Here is a 20,663-nt window from a genome sequence, read left to right on the forward strand (position 1 = left end):
TCTGGTGTGGCCTCTCTTCCTGGTTTGCAGATAATTACCCTTTTGCTGTGTCCTTACAAGGTGGAGAACACCAAAAGATCCCTTTTCTTCTCCTATTTTTGTAAATGCATTAATCCTACCATGAGGATCTAATAATTCAATCTAACCATACTTGAGGATTGGGGTTTAAAAGAATTTTTAAATGCCATTTAGAATTGCATAATAAACCAACCTTACCCACTGAGACAAGGTTCCTGTAGTTCTCCAGCATCACATCTCTGTACAAGGACCTTTGAGTTAAGTTCAGGTGCTGCCACTCCTCCTGGGTGAAGCCCACAGTCACATCCTTAAAGGATACTGATCCCTGGAATTTCTGTTCAATCAGAAATATTTAGAATTAAGATGACATGGAGAAGATGTATGGAACCAAATCCCTATCATGATTATTGTTTACAGATTACCAAACTAATTTGCAGAATGTTCCTTTTGCTTTATACTCTGAGACAACAAGAGAAATCATAGCAGAAATATTCTGCAAACCAATTTGCATTAATTATTAATTCTCAAGTCTCCACAATGGATCTGGAACTATTCTAGTTCTTGGAAATATTAAGATTAGCAAATACCATCCTGTAGTCAAGAAGCATATAATCTGGTAAGAAAACATGCAGTTCAGTTCAGATCAGTCGCTCAGTTGTGTCTGACTCTTTGCGACCCATGGACCACAGCCTGCCAGGCCTCCCTGTCCATCACCAACTGCCAGAATCTACCCAAACCCATGTTCATCGAGTCGGTGATGCCATCCAGCCATCTCATCCTCTGTCGTCCCCTCCTCCTACTCCACTCAATCTTTCCCAGCATCAGGGTCTTTTCAAATGAGTCAGCTCTTCACATCAGGTGGCCAAATATTGGAGTTTCATCTTCAACATCAGTTCTAAAAATGAACACCCAGGACTGATCTCCTTTAGGATCGACTGGTTGGATCTCCTTGCAGTCCAAGGGACTCTCAAGAGTCTTCTCCAACACCTCAGTTCAAAAGCATCAATTCTTCGGCGCTCAGTCCAACTCTAACATCCATACATAACCACTGGAAAAACCATAGCCTTGACTAGACGGACCTTTGTTGACAAAGTAATGTCTCTGCTTTTGAATATGATATCTAGGTTGGTCATAACTTTCCTTCCAAGGAGTAAGTGTCTTTTAATTTCATGGCTGCAATCACCATCTGTAGTGATTTTGAAGCCCAGAAAAATAAAGTCAGCCACTGTTTCCACTGTTTCCCCATCTATTTCCCATGAAGTGATGGGACCGGATGCCATGATCTTAGTTTTCTGAATGTTGAGCTTTAAGCCAACTTTTTCACTCTCCTCTTTCATCAAGAGGCTCTTTAGTTCTTCTTCACTTTCTGCCATAATGGTAGTGTCATCTGCATATCTGAGGTTATTGATATTTCTCCTGGCAATCTTGATTCCAGCTTGTGCTTCTTCCAGCCCAGCGTTTCTCATGATGTACTCTGCATAGAAGTTAAAGAAGCAGGGTGACAATATACAGCCTTGACATACTCCTTTTCCTATTTGGAACCAGTCTGTTGTTCCATGTCCAGTTCTAACTATTGCTTCCTGACCTGCATACAGGTTTCTCAAGAGGCAGGTCAGGTGGTCTGGTATTCCCATTTGTTTCAGAATTTTCCACAGTTTACTGTTATCCACAGAGTCAAAGGCTTTGGCATAGTCAATAAAGCAGAAATAGATGTTTTACTGGAACTCTCTTGCTTTTTTGATGATCCAGCGGATGTTGGCAATTTGATCTCTGGTTCCTCTGCCTTTTCTAAAACCAGCTTGAGGACATCCGTAAGTTTACGTTTCACATATTGCTGAAGCCTGGCTTGGAGAATTTTGAGCATTACTTTGCTAGCGTGTGAGATGAGTGCAATTGTGCAGTAGTTTGAGCATTCTTTGGCATTGCCTTTCTTTGGGTTTGGAATGAAAACTGACCTTTTTTAGTCAGGCTATTGCTGAGTTTTCCAAATTTGCTGACATATTGACTGCAGCACTTTCACAGCATCATCTTTCAGGATTTGAAACAGCTCAACTGGAATTCCATCACCTCCACTAGCTTTGTTCGTAGTGATGCTTCCTGAGCCCACTTGACTTCACGTTCCAGGATGTCTGGCTCTAGGTGAGTGTAAGTGATCACACCATCATGATTATCTGGGTCATGAAGATCTTTTTTGTATAGTTCTGTGTATTCTTGCCACCTCTTCTTAATACCTTCTGCTTCTGTTAGGTCCATACCATTTCTGTCCTTTACTGAGCCCATCTTTGCATGAAATGTTCCCTTGGTATCTCTAATTTTCTTGAAGAGATCTCTAGTCTTTCCCTGTTCTTTTCTGTTCTTTTCCTCTATTTCTTTGCATTGATCGCTGAAGAAGGCTTTCTTATCTCTTCTTGCTATTCTTTGGAACTCTGCATTCAAATGAGTATATCTTTCCTTTTCTCCTTTGCTTTTCACTTCCCTTCTTTTCACAGCTATTTTTAAGGCCTCCTCAGACAGCCATTTTGCTTTTTTGCATTTCTTTTTCTTGGGGGATGGTCTTGATTCCTATCTCCTGTACAGTGTCACGAACCTCCACCCATAGTTCATCAGGCATGCTATCAGATCTTGTCCCTTCAATCTATTTCTCACTTCCACTGTATAGTCATAAGGGATTTGATTTAGGTCATACCTGAATCGTCTAGTGGTTTTCCCCACTTTCTTCAATTTAAGTCTGAATGTGGCAATAAGGAGATCATGATCTGAGCCACAGTGTTACAAGCACTGTGGTTAAAGTACACACTCAATAGATTAATGTAAATAAGAAGCAAAACTACTTCTGTTTTGAGCTTCAATGAGGAAGAACAGCTATTGAACAAAGAGTGACACTGTGTTCTTCATGAATATTAGGCCACTGCACAAGCAAAGGCTAGCGCCCTCTAACATCCTCAGGAAATGAGTAACTAGGTAAACAGGAGTTGAGATAAGAAAAATCAAATCAATAAAATTAGAAATGAAAATGGAGAGATCACAACAGACAACACAGAAATACAAAAGATCATAAGAGACTAATATCAGCAGTTGTATGCCAATAAAATGGACAGTGTGGAAGAAATGGACAAATTCTTAGAAAAGTACAATTTTCCAAAACTGAACCAGGAAGAAATAGAAAATCTTAACAGACCCATCACCAGCACGGAAATTGAAACTGTAATCAGAAATCTTCCAGCAAACAAAAGCCCAGGTCCAGACGGCTTCACAGCTGAATTCTACCAAAAATTTAGAGAAGAGCTAACACCTATCCTACTCAAACTCCTCCAGAAAATTGCAGAGGAAGGTAAACTTCCAAACTCATTCTATGAGGCCACCATCACCCTAATACCAAAACCTGACAAAGATGTCACAAAAAAAGAAAACTACAGGCCAATATCACTGATGAACATAGATGCAAAAATCCTCAACAAAATTTTAGCAATCAGAATCCAACAACATATTAAGAAGATCATACACCATGACCAAGTGGGCTTTATCCCAGGGATGCAAGGATTCTTCAATATCCGCAAATCAATCAATGTAATTCACCACATTAACAAATTGAAAAATAAAAACCATATGATTATCTCAATAGATGCAGAGAAGGCCTTTGACAAAATTCAACATCCATTTATGATAAAAACTCTCCAGAAAGCAGGAATAGAAGGAACATACCTCAACATAATAAAAGCTATATATGACAAACCCACAGCAAACATTATCCTTAATGGTGAAAAATTGAAAGCATTTCCCCTAAAATCAGGAACAAGACAAGGGTGTCCACTTTCACCGCTACTATTCAACATAGTTCTGGAAGTTTTGGCCACAGCAATCAGAGCAGAAAAAGAAATAAAAGGAATCCAAATTGGAAAAGAAGAAGTAAAACTCTCACTGTTTGCAGATGACATGATCCTCTACATGGAAAACCCTAAAGACTCCACCAGAAAATTACTAGAGCTCATCAATGAATATAGTAAAGTTGCAGGATATAAAGTCAACACACAGAAATCCCTTGCATTCCTATACACTAATAATGAGAAAGTAGAAAAAGAAATTAAGGAAACAATTCCATTCACCATTGCAACAAAAAGAATAAAATACTTAGGAATATATCTACCCAAAGAAACTAAAGACCTATATATAGAAAACTATAAAACACTGATGAAAGAAATCAAAGAGGACACTAATAGATGGAGAAATATACCATGTTCATGGGTTGGAAGAATCAATATAGTGAAAATGAATATACTACCCAAAGCAATTTACAAATTCAACGCAATCCCTATCAAGCTACCAGCCATATTTTTCACAGAACTAGAACAAATAATTTCAAGATTTGTATGGAAATACAAAAAACCTCGAATAGCCAAAGCAATCTTGAGAAAGAAGAATGGAACTGGAGGAATCAACTTGCCTGACTTCAGGCTCTACTACAAAGCCACAGTCATCAAAACTGTATGGTACTGGCACAAAGACAGACATATAGATCAATGGAACAAAATAGAAAGCCCAGAGATAAATCCACACACATATGGACACCTTATCTTTGACAAAGGAGGCAAGAATATACAATGGAGTAAAGACAATCTCTTTAACAAGTGGTGCTGGGAAAACTGGTCAACCACTTGTAAAAGAATGAAACTAGATCACTTTCTAACACCGCACACAAAAATAAACTCAAAATGGATTAAAGATCTAAATGTAAGACCAGAAACTATAAAACTCCTAGAGGAGAATATAGGCAAAACACTCTCAGACATAAATCACAGCAGGATCCTCTATGATCCACCTCCCAGAATTCTGGAAATAAAAGCAAAAATAAACAAATGGGATCTAATTAAAATTAAAAGCTTCTGCACAACAAAGGAAAATATACGCAAGGTGAAAAGACAGCCTTCTGAATGGGAGAAAATAATAGCAAATGAAGCAACTGACAAACAACTAATCTCAAAAATATACAAGCAACTTATGCAGCTCAATTCCAGAAAAATAAATGACCCAATCAAAAAATGGGCCAAAGAACTAAATAGACATTTCTCCAAAGAAGACATACGGATGGCTAACAAACACATGAAAAGATGCTCAACATCACTCATTATCAGAGAAATGCAAATCAAAACCACAATGAGGTACCACTTCACACCAGTCAGAATGGCTGCGATCCAAAAATCTGCAAGCAATAAATGCTGGAGAGGGTGTGGAGAAAAGGGAACCCTCCTACACTGTTGGTGGGAATGCAAACTAGTACAGCCACTATGGAGAACAGTGTGGAGATTCCTTAAAAAATTGCAAATAGAACTACCTTATGACCCAGCAATCCCACTGCTGGGTATACACACCGAGGAAACCAGAATTGAAAGAGACACATGTACCCCAATGTTCATCGCAGCACTGTTTATAATAGCCAGGACATGGAAACAACCTAGATGTCCATCAGCAGATGAATGGATAAGAAAGCTGTGGTACATGTACACAATGGAGTATTACTCAGCCGTTAAAAAGAATTCATTTGAATCAGTTCTGATGAGATGGATGAAACTGGAGCCGATTATACAGAGTGAAGTAAGCCAGAAAGAAAAACACCAATACAGTATACTAACACATATATATGGAATTTAGAAAGATGGCAAAGACGACCCTGTATGCAAGACAGGAAAAAAGACACAGCGGTGTATAACGGACTTTTGGACTCAGAGAGAGAGAGGGAGAGGGTGGGATGATTTGGGAGAATGGCATTCTATCATGTATACTATCATGTAAGAATTGAATCGCCAGTCTATGTCTGACTCAGGATACAGCATGCTTGGGGCTGGTGCATGGGGATGACCCACAGAGATGTTATGGGGAGGGAGGTGGGAGGGGGTTTCATGTTTGGGAACACATGTAAGAATTAAAGATTTTAAAATTTAAAAAAAATATATTAAAAAAAAATTCTTTTGCTATGTAAAAAAAAAAAAAAAAAAAGAAAAAGAGCCACAGAGGTACTCAAGGAATGCACTATAGAGTAACTTTAGACTAGTAGACTTCAAAGTATGTGATCACTTTCCATCTTAAAGAATACTTTTGAACACTACAGAAGTTTGTCTATAAACCACAGAAATAAACTAACAAGAAATTTATTACAAACTTTATTCTTATTTAGACTTAAGAATGTAGGTAAAATCTAGTATGCTATTTCACTACAATACATATCTTAGGTCCTAATTCTTCCATTCAGAGACAATAATTAGGATGTGCAGCAGATGATACAGGAGAAGATATTCAACTAAACTGTTTTCAATGTCATCCAGAGTGGGGGAAAAAAAGAAGGGCATGTTAACCTACTCCACCCTTCTTGCCTGGAGAATCCTGTTGTCAGAGAAGCCTAGAAGGCTACAGTTCATGGGATTGCAAAGAGTTAGACACGACTGAGCAACTAACACAACACCAGAGTGCATGCCTCTACTTCAGGCATCACTGTTGCAGAGACAGAGCTGCTGAAGGAGAGATTCAACAGTATACCGAAAATACATGACCAAGTTTTTATTTCAGACCAATTCTCTGTTTTTAAAAAGGAAATGGAAAGCAAAAGGACAAAAGAACCCACTTATATAAACTTGAAACTTGGATGCAAATAGTGAAGTGCAAGCCTCTCAGTTGTGTCCAACTCTTTGCAACCCCATGGACTGTACAGTCCATGGAATTCTCCAGGCCAGAATACTGGAGTGGGTACCCTTTCCCTTCTCCAGGGGATCTTCCCAACTCAGGGACTGAACGGAGGTCTCCTGTGTCTCCTGAACTGCAGGCAGATTCTTTACCATCTGAGCCACCAGGGAAGCTCAAAAGGTTTAGAAATTAGATACAAATTCAATATAACAAATATCAGAATATTAAAATTTTTAAAGGTATAACAAACAGCAGGTGTGAAAAATATAAAAGTCTTTACAAAAAATATAATGAAGGAAAATAAGAAGACCCAAATAAATAGAAGGATGTAAGAAATTCCTGGATAGACAGGCTCAGTATTGTAAAAATATCAATTCTCTCCATGCTGGTATAAAAATTCATACCAATTGCAAAAAAAAATTCCAGACAAGCTAATTCTAAAATATGTGAAAATGCAAAGGGTAAAAATACACAAAACAATCTTAAAGAAAAATTAAGCCATAAGAAGTACCATATATCAAGTATAATATATTATCAATGTATCATAATTAAAATATTGTGATACAGGCACAAGAATTTTCAAATGCATCAACAGAGTGAAAGAGTCCAAAATGTATGTATGTCACTTGATTTTTGACAAGGATAACAGAAGGACAACCATTTCAATAAATAGTGTGTTTAATTATAGTGAGCATTTACTGCTATTTTAACTGTAAACAGAAATCCATTTTAGACAGTATACAGATCCAAATTTGAAAAGTAAAACAGTAAAAATTTTAGCAAATACCATAAGAAATACCTTCATGACACTAAGAATAAGCAAAGACTTCTTAAATAGGATGCAAATTACACTAATAATTCTACAATATTAAGATCCTATCCTTACCAAAAGACAGAAAGAAAATAAAAGTACAACACAAAGTGGAAAGAGACATTTGGAACACATATATCTGACAAAGAAGTCCTATCTCTAATATAGAAAGACTTTTTTTTTAATTAACGAGGACAAAAATGCAGGCCATCTTGGTAACAAACCTGACAGCAAATCTCTCAACAGAAACTATGAAAGTGAGAAGACACTGGGCAAAAATTTGAATGGGCAACTTGCAAATGAGAAAATGAAAATGGAATGTCATTTTAAAAGAGCTAGGAAAAATGTCACCAGAAAATTCTAAATCCAGAAATAATATTCTTCTAAAATGAATATATTTTCCACATAAAGTTTGAAAAAGTTATCAATAATACATACAAGTCAAGAAATACTACAGTTAAGGAAAATGATATAAAGAAAACTGAAAATGCAATTTAAGGCAACAAATATACTGTCTTTTGGAATCCATGAAAAACGCTGAAAGTAAAATACATCAAAACTCTAGGAATAGGATAATTAAGGTTAAACTGATAAAAGATTCTAGCACTGTCTGTGAAGAGGTAAAGCACTAACTTAAGGTAAATGAAAGCAAGAATTCTGTAAAGGAAAAGCTCAATTCCTCTGTTTTACTCTACTCAGGTCACCAAATTTATGGGAACTTTTCCCATCCCAAGCAATTAACTAAATTCTGACATTACAGCATCAGGTTCCAGGCTCAGTTCCATGTGACACCATTCCTACTTCAGACACCAACTGTAAACCCAGTGTATCTAACCACTGGATAAAAATCAAGGCTCCCACATCCTCTTTGTTCAGTTCAATAATCTAACAGAGTGGCTCACAAAACACAGAAAAATAATTTACTTACTAGATTAATGGGTTAATATAAAAGGATACAACTCAGAAACATCCAGATGCAAGAGATACACAAAGAAAGGATGGGTAAAAGGGTACAAAACGTCCATGTTCTCTCAGAGCTCACTACCTTCCCAATAATACCTCCATGTTCAACAACCTGGAAGTTTTCAGAATCCCTTAAGTTCACAGATTTTTATGGAGATTACATTACATATGCAAGACTGATCAAATCACTGGTCAACAGTGGCTAATTCAGCCTCCAGCCACTCACTCCTCCTCAGAGGTTGGGAGGTGGGGCTGAGAATTACAACCCTCTAATCATACGGTTGGTTCTCCTGGTACTCAGTACCTCATTCTTCAGAGACATTTCAAAAGTCACTTCATTAACATAAACTCAGGTATGGTTGAAACAAAAAACACCATCTTAATTGTTCTGGAGCTATTTCAGGAACTAGGAAAAAATACTCAATATTATAACAACAGATTTCCCTATAGCTTTTATCACTTAAGATATTATTAGTTTTAGGGAGGTAAGTTAAACCCTGCAGGAAAATCAACATACACATTTATTATAATAACAATATCACAAATGCAAACTGTAGTATCTAGAGTAAAAACTAAAAAAATATGAAACTATGTAACTTAAAAGCTACTAGATACAAAAAGAAAATGCCTATCAAAAGGAGAAAGGGTGCTTGGGGCTGATGCATGGGGATGATCCAGAGAGATGATATGGGGTGGGAGGTGGGAGGGGGGTTCGTGTTTGGGAACTCATGTACACCCGTGGCGGATTCATGTCAATGTATGGCAAAACCAACACAGTATTGTAAAGTAAAATAAAGTAAAAATAAAATTAAAAAAATTAAATTAAATTTAAAAAAAGAAAAAACAAAAGGAGAATGGGGAAGATGGCAGAGGAGTAAGATGGGGACATCACCAGCCTCCCCACAAATACATCAGAAACTCATCAAGATATGGAACAACTCCTACAAAGCATCCTCTAGGCGACAGCAGAAGACCCCAGCCTCCAGGCAGACAGGCTAAGCTCCCTGAAATGAGACAGGAGAGAGGATGGAGACACAAAAAGGGAAAAGATGGGGACCCCCACGGTGGCCCAGTGGCTAAGATGCTGCGCTCCCAATGCAGGGGGCCTGGGTTCAATCCCTGGTCCAGGAACTAGATCCCACATGCTGCAATTAAAATATCCCTCAAGCAGCCAAATAAATAATAATAATAAATTTTTTTCTAAGGGAAAAGATAGAGAACTTCTGGGCAAGAGCTTATGCCCCAAGGGAGGGAGGGAGCCCTGAAACAGCAGGAGTCCCCATGCACAGGGAAACTTCCCTCATAGGCGAACCCAAGGGGGAACTTTCTCAGAAAACTAGGCAAAGCAGGGACTTAAAGTCAGTAAACAGAGAAAACTGCTCTTCTCAGGCTGTTAACAGCTCACTAACTGTGGCCCCAAACAGACGGCAAGCTTGGGGAACCGAGGGTGGTGCGGCATACAAGCCCAGCCAGCACACAGCCCTCGCAGCACAGAGGGCTGGCCCAGGTAGCTGAGTATGATGCCACCAACAAACCCAGCCAGTGCATACAACCCCTGAAGCACAGAGGGCGGGCCCAGGTGGCCTAGTGTGACATGGCAGACACACACAGCCAGCACAGAGTGGGACCAGAGCACCAACAGACAGGAGGAATACAAACAGGCGGTGCACACAACCCTCCTGGCAAGCCAAAAGAACACATAACACTCATGACAAAGAAGGCAAGGGGTTGAGATGAAACAAGTGCACATAAACCCCGCAACAGAGTGCATGCATGGGAGCTAAGGCAAGTGCACACAAGGAAGCAAAGGGCAGGCCTGGGGAGCCAAAACAAGTGCACACAAGCCCCGTGACACAGAGGGTAAGCTCAGGGGCCAGAGGGAAGCCCGCACAAGTCACTGTGATGGAGAAGGCACAAGGAAACGTCCACACAAGCACCTACCTAGCAAGCTTCAACGAGCAACACAGCGCAGGACAGGGGAACAGAAGCACCATTTCAGGATTCCAGGGACAAGTAGGGGGCTGGTGACACTGCATATATGCTGAGAAGGTCACTTTGAAGCAGCTGCAGAAACACATGCACCTAACACCATGAAAGCTAGAATGACTGCCCAAAGGCATACTGAACCCACAGACACTCCAAAACCTACTACTGGACACTGCACTGCCCTTCAGAGAGGCAAGATCCAGCTCCATCAACTGTTAACAATAGCACAAGCTCTCCTAACCAGGAAACATCACAGGACACTAATCCAACCCTATCCTCCATCCACAAGGGCAGACTCCACAACCAAGAACGACGACCTTGAGAACCTTTTTTTAATATTTTTTCTTTTTTCTTTTCCTCTTATAAATCACACTGTTTATTCTCCCAACGTATCTCCACCATCACACTAGCCTTTAGCAGTGCTGTGGAGTTTTCCTTTCTTTTTCTTGTTATAAAAATAAAAAAAATTCATTTTAAGATTCTGTCTTTTAATAAACCACAGTGTTTATTCCCCCTTGTATTTCCACCTTCACATTAGCCTTTCGGGGTGCTGTGGAGTTTTTCTCTGTTTTCCTTGTTAAAGAAAAAATTCCACTTAAAGATTTTTCTCTTATAAATCACATGGTTTATTCCCCCTACATATTTCTACCTCCAAAAGATAAATGTTGGTTGGGTGGTTTGGAGTTTTCCTCTTTGTGTTTGTCAAAAAGGAAAAAAAAGAAAGAAAGAAAAAAATTCATTTTAAGATTTTTTTTTTCCATTTTCTCCTTTTACTTTTTTTTCTTTTTCCTTGATGAGTCTTTTTTTATATATTCCACTGCTTTTCCTATAGTTCATTACCAGCTGTAACTATTCCTGAATATATATAAATCTTTTCCACATACGTCTATTCATCTTTCTATTTTTCTTTTTCAATAGTCTCCACCCCTTTCTTCTCTTTTCCCTCCCTTCTCTTTTTTTTCCCCTCTCTATTTTTCTTATTCTTCCCCTTTTTTGCTTCACTCTCTTGTCTTTCACCAAGTAAGTTACATTGTTGAGCTCTCTATGCTATATTCCCCAGGTAGCCCTCTGCTCATGCTCAGATTTCCAGATTGAGCATTAGCTGATTCTGCTTTCAACTGCTTGATATCACCTCTGGGTTCTCTTGCTCACAAAGTCAATCTCCTGTACTCTTCTTTAGAATACTTCGGTTATAACTGTATGTGTGGAAGTGTGTGTGTATATGTACCAGTATTTCTGTAATTATCTGCTTGATCCCCTCCTACTAGAACACAAGCACAAGTCATCCCTAACAAGAAGTCAATACCAACCACCCAACCCACATTTCCCTCTGAGGGCAAAAATCAAAAGAAAGAAGTAATACAATCCCAAAGCCTGGGAAAAGGAGACCTCAAGTGGAGCCAGTTAGAAGGAAAAAAAAAGATGAAAAGATAGAGAAATACAGCACAAATGAAAGAGCAAGGTAGAAATTCACAAGACCAAATACACAGAGAGTAACTAGTAATCTCCCCGAAAGAGAATTCAGAATAATGATAGTAAAGATACTCTAAGGACTTGAAAACACAAACTCATGTTTGTTGGTGTATGACAGAAAACCACAAAATTCTGTAAAGCAATTATCCTTCAACTGAAAAAGAAAAAAAGAAAAAAAGACCGAAAAAAATGAAAGCAGAGACATTCGTTTGCCGACAAAGGTCTGTCTAGTCAAAGCTATGGTTTTTCCAGCAGTCATGTATGGATGTGACAGCTGGACCATAAAGAAGGCTAAGAACCAAAGAATTGATGCTTTTGAACCAAGGTGTTGGAGAAGACTCTTGAGAGTCCCTTGGACTGCAAGGAAATACAACCAGTCCATCCGAAAGTCCTGACTAATTCACTGGAAGGACTGGTGCTGAAGCTGAAACTCCAATACTCTGGCCACCTGATGCAAAGAACTGACTCACTGGAAAAGACTCTGATGCTGGGAAAGACTGAAGGCAGGAGGAGAAAGGGATGACAGACGATGCTGTGACTAAGACTTTCAATAATATGTTGAATAAAAATGGCAAGAAGAGGAAAAAAAAAAAAGAGAATGGATAAGTAAATTGTAGTCTTTTTATGTAGTGGAATACTATGCAGTAATACAAGAAATAAAACTACTGGTACATGCAACATGGATGAATCAAACATATATTGAATGAAAAAAGCCTCATGTAAAAATGTACACATAAATTCTATATATCGAAGTTTCAATAACAGGCAAAATTAATAAAAAATGATAGACAAGCACCACAAAGGGGAAGGAAAGTTGTTCTTAAAGACTGGAAAAGTCATGAAGGAACCTTAAGGGGTGGCGGAAATATTAAATATGTTGACCTAGTTGGTAGTTACTAGGATTTATATATATGTCTTAAAAAAAGGCTGTATACACGTATATTGAATGCATCTTACACTTTATTTTATCATGATATAGCACAAAACAAAATAAAAAAATCAGAATTCAAAAAAGGGGAAAGTGGAATATATAAAATAGTGAATGAATTTATAAAATCAGCAATAAATATCTGCCAGTAAGTTGACAGCCAGTAGCTACAGGGATTTGCAACAAGATAATTTATAGCTTCTGAAAGGAAAGGTTTGAAAATGTGAAATTTTCTTAAGTTGCTAATAGAGAATATGTTGATAAAAATCTTTGTATCTGTTGATTTAGCTATGTATCATGAGTACCAAGGCTGAGACTGCTTAAATATCTGAAGAGGGAGAGTACACTGATTGAGAAGTAAAGTAAGTTGGTAAGGTGGAGAAGTAAGGTAAGGTGGAGAAACACAGTATCACTTAGGGATCCTATGTTAAAATAGAATATTGCATTGTAAGCTGACTCAGTGTCAGAAAAACAAAGCAAAATAAAATAAATCAATAAAATATTTGTGAACAATCAACAAGAAAGCACAGCAAGTAAATACATTGTGGGACAGAGGGCCTAAAACCAAACAACAATAAATGAAAACAGATTAGATCACCCAACATAAAAACAGTAATCTTAAACTTAAAAGGTCCACTTCTTAATTTTTGACTAGAAAAAACAATCCTAAGCAAAACAAAACAGGATTTTGTTTATATCTCTATCATAGTGAAAGTGTCTGACTCTTTGTGACTTCATGGACTGTAGCTCGCCCCTCTGTCCATGGAATTCTACAGGCAAGAATACTGGAGTGGTTGCCATGCCCTTCTCCAGGAGGTCTTTCCAACTCAGGGATCGAACCCAGGTCTCCTGCATTGCAGGCAGATTCATTACCATTTGAGCTACTGGGAAGCCTCCCTTGATAGGGATACAAGTGTCTATTGTAAGACTTGTAAAAATATAAAAACTAAACGTCCTACATAATTCTAACAATTTCTATTTATAAAAACTATATATATCTCATTCTAGGACACATAATAAATATTCATAAATGGTTGCTGAATGGATGAGTTAAGAACCAATTCAGTTCTATTAAGTGAATACTAATTACAGTGAAAGGGAGACTCATGTGTGATAAAAACAGTTGCAGAAAAGTAGAAAAGAGAGCCTAAACATAAACTCAATTAACACAGTTAATTGATTTTTGAGGGGGTGCCAATAACACACAATGTGAAAAGGATAATCTCTTTAGTAACTGGCGTTGAAGAAACTGGGTATCTACCTGCAAAAGAATAAAACTGGACCCTGATCTTACATCACTCAGAACAATTAACTTGAAATAGATCAAAGACTTAAACATAAGACCCTAAAAGAAAACACAGGGAAGGAGCTCCTTGACATTATTCCTGGCAATGATTCTTGGATAAGATACCAAAAGCACAGGCAAAAAAAGCTAAAATAAACAAACAGGGCTACATCAAATGTAAGAGCTTCTGGGGACTTCCCTGGTGGTCCAGTGGTTAAGACTCTAAGCTACCACTGTAGGAGACACAGGTTCAGTCCCCTGGTCTGGGAACTAGGATCCCACAATGTCACATGGTGTGGCCAAAACAAACATTAGAGCTTCTGCACAGCCAAGGCAACAATCAACAAATTTGAAAAGACAACCTACAGGAAAATATTCCCAAGACATGTTTCTGATAATATACAAAATACATAAAGAACTCATATAACTCAAAAGCAAGAAAGCAAATAATCCAATTTAAAAATGGTCAAGGGTGTCAATAAACATTTTTCCAAAGACATACAAATGGCCAAAGGTGCTCAAAATCACTAATCAAATGTAAACAAAATCACAATGAGCTATTATCTCACACCTGTTAAAATGGCTATTATCAAAAAGACAGATAACAAATGTCAAGGATTCAGAGAAAAGGGAGGCCTTGTGCACTGTTGGTGGGAATGTAAACTGGTGTAGCAATTATGGAAATACTATGGAGGCTCCTGAAAAAATTTAAAATAGAACTATTTTATGATCCAGCAATTCCACTCTTGGGTATAAACCCCAAAGAAACAAAACCACTATCCTAAAGAGATATCTGCACCCTCATGTTCATTGTAGCATTACCTGCAATAGCCAAGGGATAGTAACATTCAAGGATGAATGAATGTTCAAGAAAAATGAATAATGAAAATGTAATGGATATATACAATCAAATACTATTTGGCTATAAAAAGAAGGAAATCCTGACATTGGGGAAAATGTTAATGGACCTTGAGAACATTATGCTAAGTGAAATAAGTCACACAATGAAAGGTATACTATTGGTATCACTTACATGTGGAATCTAAAAACACCACCACCACCAACAACAATAAAAGCCAATTTCACAGAAAGAGAATGAAATGGGGGTTGCCAAGGGCTAAGAGAAAGGGGAAACAGAATGATGTAAATCAAAAGGTATAAATGTTTAGTCATTATAAGAATAATTTTGCTCAGCCATAAAAAGGAATGAAATCGGGTCATTTGTAGAAATGTGGACGGACCTAGAGTCTGTCATACAGAGTGAAGTAAGTCAGAAAGAGAAAAATAGACATCACATATTAACGCATATGTATGGAATCTAGAAAAATGGTACAGATGAACCTATTTCCAGTGCAAAAATAGAGAAGCAGATGTAGGAGACAGACAGATGGACATGGGAGGAAGGGGAGGGTGGGATGAACTGGGAGATAAGGGTTGACATATACATACACTACCACGTGTATAACAGATAGCTAGTGGGAATCTGCTATAAAGCACAGGAAGCTCAGCTCAGTGCTCTGTGATGACCTGGATGGGTGGGGTGGGGGTGGGGGTGGGAAGGAGGTGTAAGAGGGAGGGGATATTATGTATATATAAAACTGGTTCACTTCATGGTAAATGAACTGTAATGCAATTATACTTCAATAAAAAAGATAAAAAAGAATAATTTAGGAGGATCTTAATATATAGTATGTTGACTACTAACTGTACAGTATTATATACCTGAAACTTACTGAGAGTAGTAGACCTTAAGCATTCTCCAATATCAAAAAAACAAACCCAATCAAAAAATGGGCAGAAGATCTAAACAGACATTTCTCTAAAGAAGACAGATGGCGAAGAGGCACATGAAAAGATGCTCAACGTCACTAATTAATAGAGAAATGCAAATCAAAACTACAATGAAGTATCACCTCACACCAGACAGTCAGAATGGCCATCATCAAAAAACCTATGAACAATAAATGCTGGAAAAGGGGGTGGAGAAAAGGGAATCCTCTTGCACTGTTGGTGGGAATGTAAAGAAAACCCACAGGCCTCTCAATGGATACTTTGTGAACATGACAAAATCTACCCAGTCTAAGCCAGCAGCTTTCATAATGAAGACATGTGGCAGGTACTCCCACTCGGATCTGTTTTGCTAGTGCTTGGTCAGGAAATATTATCCTTTTATTGTTCTATTTTTTACAGATGGATAACATAAAATTAGGTCCTTTAATCATTATTTTGCCGACTAAGGTCCGTCTAGTCAAGGCTATGGTTTTTCCAGCAGTCATGTATGGATGTGAGAGTTGGACTGTGAAGAAGGCTGAGCGCCGAAGAATTGATGCTTTTGAACTGTGGTGTTGGAGAAGACTCTTGAGAGTCCCTTGGACTGCAAGGAGATCCAACCAGTCCATTCTGAAGGAGATCAACCCTGGGATTTCTTTGGAAGGAATGATGCTAAAGCTGAAACTCCAGTACGTTGGCCATGTCATGAGAAGAGTTGACTCACTGGAAAAGACTTTGATGCTGGGAGGGATTGGGGGCAGGAGGAGAAGGGGACGACCAAGGATGAGGTGGCTGGATGGCATCACCGACTCGATGGATGTGAGTCTGAGTGAACTCCGGGAGTTGGTGATGGACAGGGAGGCCTGGCGTGCTGTGATTCATGGGGTCGCAAAGAGTCGGACATGACTGAGCGACTGAACTGAACTGAATCACATTATATATATATATATATATATATATATATATTTTTTTTTTTTTTTTAATTCAAGATGGCTTAAGATACTATTTTTAGACAAAATAAAAAATTTCATTAGACCCCTGGTGTAAGGAAAACAAGAATAAAAAACAGAAAGCACAAAAGGATTGTATCACAATATAAAAGTTTCAGAAAATACACTATTAAATGAAAAGACAAAAAGCATACTGAGAAAAGATAATTAATAACAGTTATAATAAAAGATTACCATTTAAAATACATTGGGAATGCATAAAAACTCAGTGCAAAACCTGAAAAGCCATACACTTATGAAAGCTGCACAGCCACAATCAGTCAGAAAATTAAAGTTAAGTTTTTCACCTATTATGGAGGAAGTAATTTTTAATATCTGGAGAGATGGGAGGGAAAATAGTCTTGATTTTCATATCCTATAACTCAAACCAATTAATCACAGAACTCTAGAGCAGTGATTCTTAAACTCAGAAAGTATCTGCATCACATGAATACCCTGTTAAAACAGACTGCTGAGCCTACCCCTCCATTTCTCTGCCAGCAGGTTTGAGATAGGCCATGAGCATCTGCAATTTCACACAAGTTTCCGGGTGATGCTGCTGCTTCCAGCCAAAGAACCTCACTTTGAGAAGCACTGCTCTAGAGTCTGAGACACACCTGTAATTTGTGTAGAGTGACAAGAATATTCACAGTAGCACTCTTTATATCACTAAAAATAGAAATTACCTAAATGTCTACCAATAATACTGAGAATGGAAAAATACGGCATTAAAAGGAATGAAACTACATATCAATAGATTTTAAATTATTAGTGAACCAGGAGAAAACTGTATCACAGACACATTAAAATAACTATCTACATATTTTTCCAATGTGGGGGTAAAATGAGAAGTCTAGTAGAAGCTGGAACTAACCTCAGAACTAAACTCTGGGGCACAATGAGGAGTACCCCAAGAAAAAGCCATCAGAAGAGTGGTTTCAGAAGTGAACAAAGGAGACTTTCCAGGAGAGAGCAGTCAGTAATGCAGCAGTTGTTCAAGGAAGACAACTACAATTAAGTCACTGGTGACTTTTACCTGAATAGATTCTAAAGTGGAGAAGAACCAAGACAGAATGCTACGGGATGAAATCTGACTGAAAACTCAGAAACATTTGCCAGAGAATTTAACTTTGAACCATCTGCTTCAGGAGTTCTACACACAGCTCAGCAAAGTTAAAACAGCTTTGTAACAGGTATGCAGGCCATTTATTCCTCGAAACATACTCTAAAAATAAGTAAGACTATCATAAAATTCATTATTTGAACCATCTCTTCAACCTTTTTACTCTCAGTAAGGAATGGTTTGAGGCACTCACTTCAGGGCTGTCCCCGGAAACTACTTACTATGTGTCTCTAGGTTAAAAGCAAAAAGGGTATCTTCCAGTAAGACTTTGTTGCCTCTTGAAAGGGATCTTTTTGTATCCAAAATACAGTGTCTCCCTTTCTGCCATGGTTATCAGAAACATCATAAACCTATTTGCAGGTTAACTTAGAAACTCTGTTATATAAATGATCAGTATATATAAGCCAACTTGGTTCTGCTCTTGATTTGCTATCTTTGTATTTTCTATGAAGTTCAATTTTTATCTATTACTGATTTCCCATCTTAATGTATGGATTCTTACAAATCTCACAAAGTCCACTGTTAAACAAAGGAATGAACGAACAAACTCACCTGGGATTTATTCATTTTTGGCTGTTCTTGGAAAAATGTAGACAACTCTGAAGATACACTGGGTTAGAAGAAGAGGACTGGAGTCATGAAAGATCTGGCCTGCGTGGCAGCTCCTGAATTCTCCTTTCCTATTAAAGCTAAACACACCACCAGGTAAGGAAAAAAATGTCAATGTCCCTTTGACCTTCAAAGACAGGGATATATATTGTTGATGACCACCTACCTAATACAACTCTAATATTACCATGTAGCTCTTGGGTGTACATTTTTTCAGAGTTAAGTATTTACTGCCTACAGACATTTTATAACAGTTTAAGTCTCCCTTGGTGTTCATAAAATTTTTTACATTATAAAACTGATTAAAACAAATAAAAATACACGCAATGAAGGAATATTAATTACACCAAAACTGTTGTTAAAAAAAAATACTTAGGACTAAAGAAAGAAAAAGAAACTCAGGACTAGGCTGTTTAACTTCCCTACTAATGTTACTAAACCTTTGCTTAGTGACTCCATAGAAAGCTATAAAAAGCAGTGCTTTAAGCAAAGACCCATGTTTTATCATTGTTGCCATTTCACAGAAGACTCTTCTATAAAACACTTGCTTTTAGTTGTATGGAAAGGTATAAATAATACTGCCTTGTGAGTCAGATCTTTTAGTCTTCGCCACTAACTGATCTGAACAAGGCACTAATCTTCAGAAACAAAGAGAAAGAAATTCTATCCGAAGAGACAAAAAAAACCCAGATAATACTTGAATATCTTTCCAGAATGCTAAGACAAGCAGAAGAGAAACAACATACACAAACATGAAGTAATGGGCATGACTGGAGGGCAGTTTGGAATCCAAAAAGGATAAATGGAGAACCAAAGGAACGGAGTCTGTGTACAAAGCTAAGCTAACTGATCAGCACGGACTGGCGGCTCTTCTTCCAAGACCACACGCCCCGCACCACTCGCCCCTCCCAGCAAGCATTCTCTCAGCAGCCCCGCCCCCGCCCCGTCAGATCGCTGTCTGCATCTTGCCTGTATATTAAGTCCCTCCTCCTGAGCCCTTAGAAACAGGGCCTCTAGCAGAGCAGCGCCAGCTCAGGGCTGGGACTAGTCTGTCAGGGACTTCGGCCCACTCTTCCCAATGGAGGGAGACGCCCCCTTCTCGCCCTCCCAGGCGTCTACGGAGTTCCTCCCCACCACGGATACTGACCTTTTCCCTCCTACTCCCTAAACTGCACGGAACCTCTACGGTCCTCAACCAGCCATCCCGAGCTCACTCGCCTCTCTGTCTCCGAGGGGCACTGAGCCCAGAAGAGTGCATAGACTTATCAGCCCCGGAACCGCTTCCCACACACGGCTGGAGAAAAACAGAAGCAAAGGCGGAAATGCATAGAGTGAAAAGGTGGAACTAAGCATGCGCAGATGGCCCGCACGCAGGGCCAGACAGTCTACGCTGACCACTAGAACTTTTGTTTCCCTTTAGTCTCCCCGACCAGCAGGTTGGGATTGGCTGAGAGTCCAGCCCACCTGGCAGTGGAAGATTTGGACCTGAGGTAATTTAAGCAGCTAGAGCCGGTCAGGGACTTTCTCCAAAGTTATGGATTACAGACGAGTTCTCTGTGCAGCCACAATGCAGATTTACATAAAGTCAAGTAAAGGAAAACTGTTCGTCAATTTCACTTTTTTTTTTTTTTTTTAATACTGGGAAATGGGGACTTAGTTGGTGGTTCAGTGGTTAAGATTACACACTTCCAACAGGGAGCCTGGTTCAATCCCTGGTCAGGGAGCTGGATCCCACATGCCACTACTGAGTTCCCATGCCACAACTAAAGATCCAGTTGCCAAAAGGAAGATCGAAGATGCGGCGACCCAGCACAGTCAAATGAAATAAATAAATAAATACTAGGAAAGAGATCCCATTAATACAATAAAAGAGTTATATCATCGGAGGGGGGTGGCACACAAGAAAGCAAGTTCATTAAAATCATGAAAGCAATAAATGAAAATAGTAGATAAATTAAGTAGACACAATCCAAAAGAAAATAGTCTTCCTCTATATATAAACATCTTGGAGAAGGGCCTGGCAACCCACTCCAGTG

The 20,663-nt window shown here is 38.6% G+C and overlaps 1 protein-coding gene across 1 annotated transcript in view; it reads right to left on the reverse strand.

Annotated features, from left to right (window-relative positions):
* Positions 1-19,902, reverse strand: part of LOC138087057 (zinc finger protein 33B-like) — a 40,298-nt gene extending 20,396 nt beyond the window's left edge. Inside the window, 3 exon segments of the mRNA XM_068981854.1 lie at positions 217-352; positions 18,571-18,707; positions 19,775-19,902. Coding sequence (XP_068837955.1) covers positions 217-352; positions 18,571-18,585 — 151 coding nt within the window. The 5' untranslated portion in view covers positions 18,586-18,707; positions 19,775-19,902.
* Positions 19,903-20,663: the final 761 nt, after the last annotated feature.

This window comes from Capricornis sumatraensis, chromosome 10 (assembly GCF_032405125.1).
Source record: "Capricornis sumatraensis isolate serow.1 chromosome 10, serow.2, whole genome shotgun sequence".
In the NCBI taxonomy this organism is placed as follows: domain Eukaryota; kingdom Metazoa; phylum Chordata; class Mammalia; order Artiodactyla; family Bovidae; genus Capricornis; species Capricornis sumatraensis.